This window comes from Oratosquilla oratoria, chromosome 39 (genome assembly GCF_046742065.1).
Source record: "Oratosquilla oratoria isolate Oo_2021 chromosome 39, ASM4674206v1, whole genome shotgun sequence".
NCBI lineage: Eukaryota > Metazoa > Arthropoda > Malacostraca > Stomatopoda > Squillidae > Oratosquilla > Oratosquilla oratoria.
In genome coordinates this window covers 42,515,697-42,530,938 of record NC_134815.1, presented here as the reverse complement: position 1 = coordinate 42,530,938, position 15,242 = coordinate 42,515,697, and the positions used below count along the sequence as shown (strand labels likewise).

The 15,242-nt window shown below is 37.1% G+C and overlaps 1 protein-coding gene across 7 annotated transcripts in view; it reads right to left on the bottom strand.

Annotated features, from left to right (window-relative positions):
- LOC143020376 (zinc finger protein ubi-d4 B-like) overlaps positions 1-15,242 on the bottom strand; it is a 92,827-nt gene that overhangs the window by 49,571 nt on the left and 28,014 nt on the right. For 4 of the 7 annotated variants that reach the window (XM_076176763.1, XM_076176761.1, XM_076176766.1 and 1 more), the window contains exons 5-6: positions 14,245-14,403; positions 13,211-13,270 (exon numbers count right to left, since the gene is read on the bottom strand). In XM_076176763.1, coding sequence (XP_076032878.1) covers positions 13,211-13,270; positions 14,245-14,403 — 219 coding nt within the window. The remainder of the gene's footprint in view (positions 1-13,210; positions 13,271-14,244; positions 14,404-15,242) is intronic. The other 3 variants (XM_076176764.1, XM_076176762.1, XM_076176768.1) reach the window with 1 other exon arrangement.

Sequence of the window (15,242 nt, the reverse complement as noted above, 5' to 3'; positions counted from 1 at the left end):
AAGTAATGGAAGTAAACCAGCATTGGCTGTTGAGCCATGATTTGCAAGTGCTGTGTCCTACTGAACAGTCTGTGTGGCAGGGGACAAGGATGGTCCTTCATTCATAAGTAGCTAAGAAGGAAATGAGCATGAACAAGTTTTTTGAAGGATATATATGTATATTTTTTTGGAGGTAGCCAAAACACAAATAAAAGCTACCACCACTGAAAGGGAGAGAGAGCTTTTTGTACATATATTCTTTTTTGTGCTGGGTATATGTGTGAAGTGGCTACCTCCCTTGCAAGGGGGAAATTCTTTTGGTATATTTACCTAGTTGTATTATATGGGAAGGGAGCTATGTTCATAGTGACCCATCTTTGTAGCTTTCAGCATCTAGTTTGTTCTTAAATCCTTGTATGATTTTTGCACATACTATTGTTTGTATGTATATGTGTAAAGGTGCACTATAGTAGGTCTAGTGGGAGATATCTTCTGGTTTATATTTGGGTTGGGAAATTTTATTTAATCAAGTTTACTGATCTTGTAAGTAGGAATTTGCTTAGTAATTGGGATATGTATGTGTTTCTGTGAGGAAATATTGCATGATGCTGGGGGTAGGTTAAGGATGATTTGAGAGTAGTATGCTGTATGTGTGGTTACTTGTTGCATCCTTTTAAGTTGAGGTGGTGTGATGTAAGAAAGCCAAGATGGAGAACAGGAGTAATGGCAATTTTAGAAAACAGTTATCAAAGAAACTGGAGATTTCTGAAAGGTGGAAGGCATACTACAAAGACCTGTCAAAACAGAGTGAGGAAATGGAAGATGCAGTGTTGACAATGGGGAGAGGTGCACTCAGAAGCAAAGGAGTCAAGTGATCACAAATTAGTGGTGAATAGATGGAGGATGTTGTGTCAATACTGCAATATGGGGATAAAGTGGGGCTGGTAGGTGGGTAAATACAAACTGCTAAGCAGAGGGCTGGAACTGGTGGTTGAGAATGGAAGAATATATGAAGCAAACCATGTTAGCCTTGTTGTAGAAGAGCTTTGCCCTGCTCCACTGCTTTTGGCCCAAGCAGTGTGATGGGGAACAGGGCGATCCTTCATCCCTTAGGTAATGGGGTGGGGTGGTTGAACGAGTTATATTTATTATGTAGGGGTGTCTTTGATTCTGCTGTAAAAAAGGACATGTGTGTACATTTCTTCATCCATTTCATGTCCCTACTGATGGGGTAGCTCATCCAACTACCATCTATAGGTTTATTGAGCACACACATACAAAAAGAGAGAGGATTAATGTGGGATTTGTTTAAAATCCTCATATAAAAAAGCACAAACTAATGACAAACTTCCACTTCTTTCTCCATCCCTCTTGATAACTTGCCAGTCCACTTCCTCCCACATTTTATCCCTTCCATTATCTCACTTCTTGTCTACATCACCCTCTTCTTATCATCTATAGGGGGTGAGATAGCACGCAGTATTTTCTTTTTTATTAGCTTCAGTATCTTATGACTTTCATTAGATATATACTATTTCCTTGCCTAAAAAAATGAAAGCAACTTTAAGCTATACATCTTTTCTCAGATGAACTGAATACTAAAAGAAAGCACATGCTACTAAATAAACCACCTGACTGGCAAGAGCAGTCTAGAAAGCTGCATGAAATGCCTAATAAAATATTATGCTGCCTCTAATATCATTATACTCTGTATTCTACAAATGAAGCACATGCACAAATCTTCCCTGACTTCAGGCTTCACACGTGCAAACATATTCCTTATGGCATGGTGTAAAGGCTGATTACATAGATAAAATTTCTTTTGCTGGGTGATAATACATAAATATAACATTGTAGGTACAGTGAGTCCTCCTTATACAGTAATTCTTTATCCAGCAAATTCACAGTTACGGTATTTGGTAATTACTACCCTTGATTCTATTTACGGTAAGAAAAATTCACAGATATGGTATCCACTCGTGTTTTGGAGGTAAAATTAGATATTTTGAAGTGGAAAGAGCAGGGAGAAGGTACGTCTGCCATAAGTCGAAACTTGGGTTCGGTATACGGTAATTTCAATTTGCGGTATGGTTTTCAGGAATGCATATGAACCGTATAACGAAGACTCACTGTAGTAGATTTTGAACTTTAACAGTATTATATAGACCTTATTCTGTAATAATTTATTCTATTCAATTCAGTGAATTCCAAACCCAAAAGTTTTACATTAAAGAACCACTCACAAACTCTACCAATGGCCTACCCAAAGTTCAATAAAACTACAGAATCTGCCCAAACTATATCTACGAAGCTTCAATCCATCTGTTTTTCTCTGGTTCTCTCCTGAAGGAGACCTGAGGCCTCCAGAAATTTGCCACAGCCACTGATTCAGCCCGTACATCATTCAGTGAAGAGATTTAGTGTTCCTGTTAGGGGTGAGTGAAGGATGGTTTGGTAATAGGTGCCTATGTATTCCATGTGATGTCTGCCTCTGGGGGCAATTAGTCTGTTGCCAGGCTGATTCTACATTGGCACTATTTTTGAGAAGGGTGTTGTCCCAAACAAAGGCACATTGGTGAATCTTGTCTATTTTGGGAATAATTTCTCCGCTCGGATGATTTCGGGAGAGGGGTTTGATAAAGTATAGAATTTGGCAATTTCTTATTGACTTGTTTTGTGATCTGTGTATGTGTTTGTATTATGAGTAGGTAGGTTGTAGATGTCTGAGTAGGTAGGTTGTTGTAGATGTCTGAGTAGAATACTATAGGGAGTTCTTGTCTGAAGGGTGGATGGGTTCATAGACTTTTGCAAGGAACTATGTAGATATCCTTTTCATACTGCTCCTTGGTAAAGATTTTGGTTTCTGAGTGTAAATGTTTTATTGGTACTGTATGGAGTACAGGAGGTGCCAAGATAAGAGGGAGGGTGGAGGGGAGTGGAGTGTATTTGGGATGGAATGGGTGGGAATGGTTATTATGTTTTTTCTTTTTGGCTACCTCCCTTGTAAGGGGGAAAAAGCCTTTGGTATATGTATGTATGTATGGAGTACAGATTTTGAATTTGAAGGAAGCAGAAAGGAAAGACCTAAAGAGGTTATCCCACTGGGCTATTTTCCCTCCAATCTCCGATTAATTGGCAGTAACGTCCACCATCAGAACCTTTTCTGCCGTAAAATCACCATGGTAAACTATATTGTTGTCTCAACAAAACTACATAGGAAGTCATTTTATATACTAGAGTGAAATTATTTTCCTCCAGCATATCAGATTCCTTCGTAAAAGCTGTGGGATGATAATCAGCTCCAATTGTCCGAGGAAAAATAGCCCAGTGTGATAATGCCTTCAAAGGGGTTTGAGATTAAATTTTTGTAAAGTATGGTAGTGGATACCATGATGGATAGAATGAGAAATTTGGAGGTGAAGCAAAGAGCTGGGGGTTGAAAAAGCTGGGTGATAGGGTTGATCACAAAATACCAAGATGATTTGGGTACATGGAAAGTGTGTGAAAAAGTGTGTAAAGCAGAAGAGGATGGGTGGGTGGATAAGGTGATGAGGGCACTAGATGTGACCGGAGTGCCTGACGAGCAAAGAAGTGAGAATGAAAAAGCTAGTTATGAATGTAGAGTGGTTGACAGTAGATGAGGAAATGAGGCAGCCTGAAACAATTTCTCCTTGTTTGTTCTCTAGATTTTTCAAGAGGAGGAAGGGAGAGGTGGAGTGGGAATGAATGAAACAAAGAGGGAAAACCAGCTTTGGTTGTTAGGCCCAGTTCACACTTGCCGTTAGAACCATGTTGAAATTGTGGCGTTGTCGCATAGTCAGGGTTGTGTGTGAATGCCTCCACAGGGTTAAATTGTAATTGAACTACTACAGTTGAAACTGCTAGTGTGAACAGGGACTTAGGTCCTGCTATGGAGGTGGTGTCCTGCTGTATTGCCTGACCTGAGCAGTGTAACAGGGGGTTTGGGTGAGGGGTTTTTTTCCACCAGAAGCTAAGATGGGAGAGACAATGAATGGGTTTTTGGATGTGTGTGGAATGGCTGTATACTTGGACCAGGCAATCCACTTTATGAGGGGAGAAAAGACTTTTTGGTAAATGAACATATGTATTAGAGTTTATTTCTTCTGTCCAAATCCTGTGCCTGCGAGTGATTGCTCTTGGTATGTTCAACTTATTTGCCTTCACCATATAAGGTCTTTTATGTGTGGGGTGAAGGTTCTGAGTGTATCAAATATGAAGCCAAGTATTTTAGGGGTTCTGGCCTGTGGGAGAGACTCAACATTTGATTTGATCACTGGGTATTTCTGAGTCATAGAAGTCAGAGGTAATATCACTAGACTTGTGAGATGATGAAGACATTCAGTTTTGTCTCAGCCACAGTTCCAACTCACTGAGGTAAGTTTAAGTCCTTTTATCTGCTGTTTTGTAGGTGCAGTGTTGGGCTATTGTTGTTAGGTCATCTGCATATGCAAGTGCTCTGGTGTTAAAGTTAGGAAGTTGTGTGCGAATTAGTTATATAGCATTGGTGATGGTATTATTTCTTGGGGGACCCTACTGTATAGTCTTTTGGTTCCTGATAGGTGGTTGTTCTGAAACACCCTACATTCTCTGCCAATTATTAAATATGTCTACTATTTCTTGTCACTATTATACATTTGTGTTTTCTATGACTTTGGCTGACAGATGTGTCAAGCATGTGTCAAAAGCCTTATTTATACATCTATTGTACAACAAATTAGTTGTGACCCTTTGTAACTCTTGTTAACATGGCATACTTTATCATTTTGCTCTGGCCAATACAATTTTTAATTTCAGTCGTGTACTGAAGGTGTTTCCCTCAACGAACTATAACCTCCTTCAGTCCAGGTTCAATGTCAAAGATAAATAAAATCACCAACCTTGAGATATCCTTGAAATCCATCATCTTCAGGAAGCAGTTCCTATTAGTTTCTATCCTTTAATTCAGAACTTAGGAGCAGGTAAATTTTTTAACCCTATAAATTTTCTGTTGCAGGTACAACCTGTAGGTAGTGACCTAGTTTTTTTCTTTCTTTCTTGCCAGAATACACACCTAGGCATTGGCTAACTGCCCAAATCATAACCAAGAATACTCATTTGCTGCCTCTATAATCCTTAATGTCTAGAATTTCTATATTGACATATGTAATAAAAGAGCCTTTTCCCCTTTATATGGAAGGGGGAGGGCACAAAAACTAATAATCCCAGATCACACCGAAGACACCAAACATCTCATTCTACACTGCCTCATCCTGGCCATATTTAGTTAACAATACAATATTTCTTCATTGCATGACTTATGGGCCAATCTGGTGCCTATTGCTAGCTACGAGGAACATATATATCTTCTGTAAAAGAGATCTGGGGCACCAGTTTGACTGATTGATCTTCATCCCAAGTTCACTCAATCCCTTTCTGATTTACACACTTTTTGATAGCCTTTCCTTATTCATTCTTTGTGTATGTTATTTGAATAAATTATGTAAAATAAAACTATAGATACGTACATACACACACACACACACATCACATGGCTTGATGGTGCAATGGCATATTTCTTGATCAATAATTCAGCAATCTGAGCTTGAGTCCCATCCAGGGCTGAAAAAATTTCACCATTGCTGTACTGCGAGCTGGCACTCCAACTCTGGTGGGCAAGGATTTGTGTGTGTGTGTATTTACCTAGTTTACCTAGTTGTATTTTATGGGAAGAGAGCTATGCTCGTAGTGACCCACTTTTGTATCTTTCTGCATCCAGTTTGTTCTTAAAGTCAAGTATAGTTTTAGCATTCGCTGTTTCCTCATTCAGTTTGTTCCAGATATCTATCACTCTGTGTATGTGTATTTACCTAGTTGTATTTTATGGGAAGAGAGCTATGCTAGTCGTGACCCACTTTTGTATCTTTCCATATCCAGTTTAATTTTAAAATCTTGTATAGTTTTAGCACTCACTGTTTTCTCATTCAGTTTGTTCCAAATATCTATGTGTAGGAAGCTATTCTTTTTCAGATCTCTTCTGTAACTGTCCTTCTTGAGTTTCTTCTCATGTCCTCTTTGTTTTTCTTCTGTCCCACTTTAGTAAGTCATCTCTATCAAGAATTTCCATCCCTTTCATAATTCTGTAGATGGTTAGCAAATCACCTCTTTCTCTTCTTTGTTCCAGGGCTGGTAGATTTAGTTTATCCAATCTTTGATTGTATGTTAAATTAGAGTGTTGGTGACATCTTTGTCGTTGCTCTTTGAATTCTTTCTAGTTTCTTCTTTAAGAACTAGATGTCCATAATGTCACAGCATATTCCAATTTTGGTCTTATCAGTGTGACTAATATTTTCTTTACCATTTCTTCATCCATGTAATCAAAGGCTACTCTCATTGATCTTAATAAGTTAAAAGTTTCTCTAACTAATTTGTTGACATGTTTGTATGGTGTCATGTCAGTAGAGATAATTACTCCTAGGTCCCTTTCTGAGTTGACTTTTTTAACTTCCTTTGTACCAATTTCATATTGACCCAAGATTCTATTTTTGCTTTTTCCGAATTCCATTATGCTACATTTCTTAATGTTGAAGTTCACTTCACACTTCTGACTCCATTTCCAGACTTTGTCCTGGACTTCTTGAAAAGAAGTTTTGCCACTACTATAGTATCTCTTCAGCTATCATTTGAGCCCTTAGTTTGATTTTCAATGGCTTATAGAGTTTTTCTCTAAAATATGTGCCCATTCTATGCACTTTGTCGTTTTCTTTGTCTAATTCTTGGCCTTTGTCCTGAACCACTTTCTGAATTTCCTTCGCAATTTCTTTCTCTTCTTTTTCTCTTTGGTATTTGTAAACATTGTGTTTTTCTTTGATACCATAAACCACAATGCATTTCTTTTATCCACTGTGTTTCTCAACCAGTTTTCCCCTTCTCTAATTACTTTAATTACTATTTCTTTTGCATTTTCCTCTACCTGCTGTTGTACTATTTCTTTGAAAGTTATTTTCTGATTTTCACATTCCTGTTTACACTGATTTTCTATTTCAAGGAGATCTGTCTCTTTGATTCTCCCACTTTTTTGGTCACTGTTTGCATTTGCTCTTTGACCTATTTCTTCAGTTCTTTGTTTTTGCTTTTTTCCTCATTTTTCTTTCTTTTGTTTTCTCTTTTAATCATAGTTCACTTTTTAGGTCATTCAACTTTGATTATTTCCTCGTTAGTTTTACGTATATTTGTCATCTTTTTGTACATGGCTCTATAATCTATTCTTAGATCTATTAATTCCTACATCAAGCTGTTGATGTCTCGATTCCTTATTACACTGCTATACCTAGTTTCTTTTTCTGTATCCATAACTTTTCCTATGGCTCCTTTTTCTCTTTGAAATCCCCAAAAAACATTGTTTTCCCACCTTTGAGTAGTCTTGGGGGTGTCGTTTAGACATGTCCTCTTCGGTATCACACCCAGTGGCGATTCCACTCTACTCATATCCAGTCCTCTCTTCGTTGGTTCATTAACTCTTTTGTCTTCTTTTGTTTCCTCCATTTCGTGCTATACAATACTTTTACAAAAGTGGATTTTACATCTTACCGGTCACTCAGTTACATAGTTCTCTCATTCCGAAAACAACAAGATGTTTCCTTGATCCAAGCAATAAAAGCGCTAAGTCAGAGCTCATTCGCTAGACTTCCTCTCCAATGACGTAAATCTGTGTGTGTGTGTGATTCACTATGGTCTTGGATCACATGTTGGATTCATGATCAACAGCTATTTCCCTCCCTGTGGAGAGCTCAGAGTTCATATATGACTGATATATGGGTAATGCTGTGACTTTACATGCATACAGACCCCTAACTCCAAACCCATGAGCTGGAGTAATGACTTGCAGCACAGCAATACTGAAATTATTTCAGCCCTGGGTGGGATTTGAACCCAGACCACTATAATGGTGGCCACTAATGCTACCACTGCACTGTCAACTCATGTGTGTGTGTGTATTTACCTGGTTGTATTTTAAGAGAAGAGAGCAATGTTCATGGTGACCCATCTTTGTATCTTTCAGCATCAAGTTTGTTCTTAAATTCTTGTATAGTTTTTGCACTCACTGTTTCCTCATCCAATTTATTCCTGATATTCACCACTCTGTGAGGGAAACTATTCTTTTTCAGATCTCTTCTAATACTATCCTTTTTAAGTTTCTTTTCATGTCCTCTTGGTTGTCTTTTATCCCACTTTTGTAAATCACCACTATTGAGGACTTCCATCCCTTTCATAATTCTGTAGATGGTCAGTAGATCTCCTCTTTCTCTTCTTTGTTCCAGGATTGGTAGTTCAAGTTTGGACAATCTTTGTTTGTATGTCAGTTTGGAGGGTACTGGGGGTCCATAGTATTGCAGTGTAATCCAATCTTGGCCTTATCAATGTAGCTAATATTTTTTTTTACCATTTCTTCATCCAAGTAGTCAAAAGCCACTTTCATTGATTTTAGTAAATTAAAGGTTTCTCTGACTATTTTGTTGATATGTTTGTCTGGTGCCATGTCATTGCTGATGATTACTCCTAAGTCCCTTTCAGAGTTTACTTTTTTAACTTCTTTTGTACCAATTTTATATATATAGTGTATTTACCTAGTTGTATTTTACGGGAAGGGGAGCTATGCTCGTGAGGTCCCGTCTTCATATCTCATTTTATCTAAACTATTTTTAAATTCATGTATTGTTTTTGCACACACCACTTTCTCATCTAACTTGTTCCAACTGTCTATTGCTCTGTGAGGAAAGCTGTTCTTTTTCAAATCTCTTCTATAGTTGTCTTTTTTTATTTTCTTTCCGTGTCCTCTTGTATTTCTGTCATCCCATTTTATCAGATTCTCTCTATCAGTAATTTCTATGCCTTTCATGATTCTGTAAATAGCTATCAAATCTCCTCTCTCTCTTCTTTGCTCTAGTGTCTGTAGTTTAAGTTTTTGTAGTCTCTCTTCATATGATAGTTTTGAGAGTGTTGGTGCCAGTTTAGTAATTGCTCTTTGTATTCTTTCAAGTTTTTTTATACATTTTTTTGTACTTGGTGACCATATCGTTGCTGCATATTCCAATCTTGGTCTTATCAGGGTGATTAGGATTTTCCTCACCATTTCTTCATCCAGGTATGTAAATGCCACTTTGATTGTTCTTATTAAATTATAAGTTTCTCCAAAAATCTTATTTATATGTTTCTCAGGTGACATATTATTCATAACAATGACTCCCAGGTCCCTCTCATTTTCTACTCTTTTTATTCCTTCTTCTCCCAAATTATATGATCCTGTTATTCTGTTTTTGCTTTTTCCAAATTCCATTATACTACACTTTTTTGTATTGAACTCCATCTCCCACTTCCTACTCCATTCTTGTACTTTATTTAGATCTCTCTGTAGTGATTCACAATCCTCTTCAGTTTTCACTCTTTTCAGTAATTTTGCATCATCTGCAAAGAAGCTCATATAGCTTTCAATTCCTTCATCCATATCATTAATATATATAGCAAACATTATTGGGGCCAGAACTGTTCCCTGCGGGACACCGCTTATTACTTCATTCCATTTTGAGTGCTGATCTCTTATCACTACTCTCATTTTTCTTTCTTGCAAAAAGTCTTCCATCCAATTTAGCAATTTACCTTGTATTCCTCCTTCATATTCTAATTTCTTAAGCAACTTCTTATGTGGTACTTTGTCAAAAGCTTTTTTTAGGTCTAGAAATGCACAATCAGCCCATCCATCTCTTTCTTGTATTATATCTATTAGTCTTGAATAGAAACATATTAAATTGGTGACGCATGATCGTCCTTGTCTGAATCCAAATTGCCTTGGATTTAGTACGTTGTTTTTTTCCAAGTATTTTACCCATCTACTTTTGATAATTCTTTCACATATTTTTGCTATTGTACTTGTTAGAGAGACTGGTCTATAGTTGGTAGGTTCTTCTTTATTTCCTCCTTTATATATAGGTACTATATTTGCTTTTTTCCAATCTTCTGGAACTTTTCCTTCTTTTAAGGAACTGCTTATTATGCTATGTATTTAGTCTGCCAGTTCATTCCTACATTCTTTCAGAATCCAGTTTGCTATTTCATCTGGCCCATGCGATTTTCTGACATCAAAATTACCCAAGTGTGTCAATATTTCATTCTTCGTTACTTCTATTTCTTCCATAGGGGGGACTTTTTCCTTCCACTCAATCTCTTCAGGTTGTATATTTTCCCTTGTAAACACTGATTTAAAATGTTTGTTCATAATTTCTGCCATTTCCATTTCCTCAGTGTATTCAACTCCTCCTTGTCTTAATTTCTCCAAGTCTTGTTTGTTTTTCAGTTTATTGTTTACAAATCTGTAGAATAGTTTTGGTTGATCTTTACACTTTTCTATAACATCTTTTTCATATTTTCTTTTTTCCTCTCTGCACTTTTGTACATATTCATTTCTATAACCAGTATATATTTTCCATTTTTCAGGTCTTCTGTCTTTTTTCCATCCGGTCCAGGCTTTGTCTCTTTTGTCTTTTAACTCCCTACAACTTTTGTTGTACCAGCATTTTACATATTCTTTTTCTTGTTTTTGTCTTGGGACATACTTTTCCACTCCTTCTTTGTAAATTTTTGTCAAAATATTCCATTTCTCTTCCACTGATGTTTCTTCTTTGTATATTTCTTCCCAGTTTTCTTGTTGGAAGAATTCTCTTATTTTATCAAAGTTTGTTTTTTCATACATCATTCTTCCTTTTCTATATTGTTCATTTCTTTTCATATATTTTTCTTCATTAAGTTCCAGTTCAATCAATATGTGGTCACTTTTACCTATTGGTGTTTTATATTCAATCTTGTCCACTATTCTAGGTTCAGATGTAATTATTAAGTCTAGCCTCGATGGTTCTTCTTCATTTCTATACCTAGTGTTCTCTTGTATCCATTGTGTCATTGAATGGTCAGTAATCATCTCAAGTAGAGCATTTCCCCATGAGTCATCACCACTCTTTACTGTCATTTCTTCCCAGCAGATTTCTTTGCAATTAAAGTCGCCCATCATAACTATTCTTCCTCCGTCTTCCATTATTTTAGTTAATGCTATCTTTGTGTCCTCTAACATACTTTTATGTTCACTCTCCTCCCATGAGGCTGTTTTCGGAGGCACATAATTGATCACAAATTTTCTGCTCTTCTTATCTCGGTCTTCCACTTCTATCATAATCATCTCTACTGTATTCTTTCCATATATGACACCTTTCACGTTTATATCCTTCTTTGTCAGGAACATAACTCCACCCCCTTGTTTTTTCTCTCTGTTTCTAATCCAATAATTGTATGTATCATGTCCTACACTGTTGGGTGGTAGTGGGCCTTTTAATTTTGTTTCTACAATTCCCATTATGTCCGGTTCTTTTTCTTTCAAATAATCATTCAGTTCATTGAATCCTGTTATCAATCCATCTATATTTGTGTAAGACACTCTTAGTTTTCTGCCACTTCCATTGTGTTCTCTGTTTCCCTTATGTTTTTCTTTAGTATGTCGAACTGCTTTATTTTCATGTTCACTACTCTCCAATAGAATCTCTCTTTCTCTGACTCCGTTCTTTCCTCGTTTTTTGCCTTAGCTTCAATTCTTTTCTGCTTTTCTGCCTCTCTTTCCTCCTTATTCATTTCTCTTTTTATCCATACCTTTTTATATTGATCATTTGTTGCTAGTTTCCCTGTCTTGGATAGAATTTTCTCTGCCGTTGTTTGTGACCTGAATTTAATCTTAATTGGTCTGGTCTTATCTGTACTATATTTTCCGAGTCTGAATTTTTCCTCAATTTCCTTTATAATTTCTGGTTCATCTTCCTGGACTAATTTTAATAAACTGCTTACCCTTTCATTTTCCTCCTTGATTCTTGCGGTTCTATCTGGGTTATGTTTCTCTTCCATTCCTAATATAATTATACATTTCTTTTTGTCAGCTAATTCTCTTACTATATTCTCCTTCTGTCTCATCACTTTAATAACTGAGTCTTCATTATGTTCTTTCAATTGCTGTTTGACTATGTCAGTGAATGAAACCTTATTCCCTTCTTGAGTTATTCTCCAATTTTTAGCTTCTGTAGCTATTTTCTCACTGTTTTCATTACTATTCTTCTTCAATTTCTCATTCTCCTCCTTTACATTTCCTAACTGTCTTTTTAGGTCCTCTACTTCTTCAGTTAAGTTTCTGTTAGCCTTCTCTAGTTGTTCCAATCTTTCAATTCTCTGGAAGATGGAGTCTACCTTACCTAACTTACGTTCCAAGTCCTCGATCACCTTATCAACTCTCTCCTCTAGTCTTATCAGTCGGGGGGGGGTTGTGTCCCCCCCACCCTCTTTAAATCCCTGGAACATATTCTCGTCACTTTCTACTGTATTTCTCCTCTCTATACTTCTAATCTTTACATTTTTATTTGCCATTTCGTCATCCGGTGGTCGTTTCATGTTGACCTTACGCCCGTCTGCCTGGGCCAAGTCCTCCACATCCTCATTTCCTTCCATTTCCCCAGCAATCCCTCCCCTTCTCCTCTTTTCCTACTTACCTACTGCCTCACGAGCAATTTCCCCCCCCCCTGCAAACACAAAAAGGCACTTCTCTTTGCGTTGGTATCCACAATCTGCACTTTTCTTCAGAGCGTTCGTCAAGCCGTCCGTTCGTTGAAAGTGTGTGTGTGTGTGTGTGTGTGTGTGTTAAGGTCACAGCATTACCCATAGATCAGGCCATCCATGAGCTCTGAGCTCTCATCTGGGAGGGTAACTGGATGTGTGCTCCTCTCACACTGACTTAGCTGTAGGTTTGGATCCTGCACTCCAGTTCAATTCCCCACAGTGACTGTAACCCAGCCCAACAGTACAAATGCATATGACAAAGGTGACGGCTTTAGTCACAGCTACTCAGTGCCTCCTGGCGAATCTTCCTCCCCACCATCAATTCCATGGGGGCAAATTTATATATCCTACATCACACATTTCTTTACAAAATATGGATGACATCACCAGCCTTGTTAAAGAGCTACAAAATCATACCTTACAAATCAAGGAAGATTAAAAAAAAACATATATATATATATCTAGTCAAAAATGCTATGGCTACTTGCTACATACAAGAGAGGGCGATGAAAGAGAACAATTTATGACAACTGTCATTCAGTGCTCATGCTTTTATTGTTTAAACACAGTCCTGGGGAGTGAAACTACTTACCGGACTGTCACCACCTTCCCCAGATTTCTTCTTGCTTTTCTTTGTGTATGTTGCAGGCACCTCAAGGAAAGCATGTGTAGAGTGGAGATAATATAGAATACATGGAGGAAATATAGTGGGTGCAGCAACAACAGCCTCAATGTGTGTGCAAGATGGTTACTTCATGAAGTCTTATGTCACACATATGCCTTGTTTCAAGATGGCTCAAACCCTTATCCTATAACACTTGACTGATTCAGACAAAATATACACTTATCAAACTGAATTAAAACTAAACAATGACAATACTGACAAGTGACATATATAAATATATACATATGCATATACACATAATAGTTTAAACATGTACAACACATTAAAATAAAACAAAACTAAACAAAATGCATAAAACTGAGAAAAAAAATTGTGTGAAAGACCAGTTCTTAAAAGAAAAGGGATTTAGAATTCCAAACTTTAAGGAGTTTGCAGAGATCTACACAAGCTTGAATACTCTCAATCTGATTGTATAGTGCAGGCTAATTCTATAAATATTTCTTGTTTATCCTCATTTTAGAATGACTAACCTACCAAAGAATATTCTGATACTAAATGACTCAAATGATAATTAATAAAATTCAACTACAACTTCCTCCCTTCAAACATTTTTTCAAAAACCTTTCAAGACATCATGTGTGCAAAGCCATAGGAATATAATTGGTAATCTAATATTTGTAAGTACCATGCATTTTCATAAGAAATCATGGTGCACCATTCCCAACACTAGTAGTAAAGTGAAAAGAGTACCATAAGCAAACACAAACGGTTTGAAAATATTCACTTCAGTCAAATAGAAATTAATCAAGATTATTGAGAAGCATATACTACTTCTACACCAAAATGGTAAGCAGAGAATATAGACCAAATTCAGTATGTGAATAGGGGAAAAGACCGGTCTGTTTACATCCTCCAAATCCATAATGCTCTCCCTGCTATCCCTACCCAAACCTATATGAAAATCTCATCTGAAAGCATGCAACAACTGCTAAGTCTCTCACCCTATCACTGGGGAGTTTTGCCTTCTTTCCCTGTGCTTTCTTCCTTTTACTTCCTTTGCGACTGTAGGTTTCATCATCAAGGTCATCTTCAGATTCAAAATCTTCTTCCAAAATCTCATCTTCAAATCCATTGTCCTCATAGTAAGCCCATGTAGGCTCCTGCAGCAATAACAACAAACTATCACTAATTGGTCTGAATACAGACTATCATCATCATCATCCATTTCCAGTTCACTTCTGAATGAAATCCTCAACTTTTTCCACATCTGATCATCACAATAAAATGACCTTACCTCAATGTCTGACATGCATTTTGTTTGATGACTTTTCATAAAAGAGTGGACATAACAGAAACATGGTATTGAAAAACTCAGTTTGCTGTCAAGGTGTTAAGGATTTTCAAGAACTGACATACTGCCATTAGTTTATCTATCCACTCAGGTGAAAAGATACCTAACAGTTCAGAAATCACTTTGGGCTCAATTATTTCATCTAAAAAAATCTAACTTACAATTCATAACATATAATCATCATCATTACTTCATCTTCACAAAAAATTTTGGTAACACCCCTGAAGGGAAAGAAAATCACTTGGCATTAGCTTGAACAAAATTCACATGGTGATGAACGGGTTGTTCAAGACGGAAACACTAACCTCTTTACTTAGTATCCCCTAAACTGAATAGGAACATCTGACATTTGTTGAAACCAACCCAGATGGAACACAACCATTTTGCCTGAATGAAGTGGTTATGAGAACATCTTTATGGCCAAATACAAATATGATGAAACCTGGCTGTGAGCAAGCTTCAAACTGAGAACTGTGCAGCACAAGCCCCACACACTACCATTCATACACATTGAACATACAATATGTTCCTGAACCTATACTGTATACCGGGTTCCAGGAGTCGGACCAGCTGAGACACTACAGCCCTGAAGTCTATTTTAATGTTCAATGTGCACTTACAGTAGTGTGGGGGGGTTCTGCACTATGT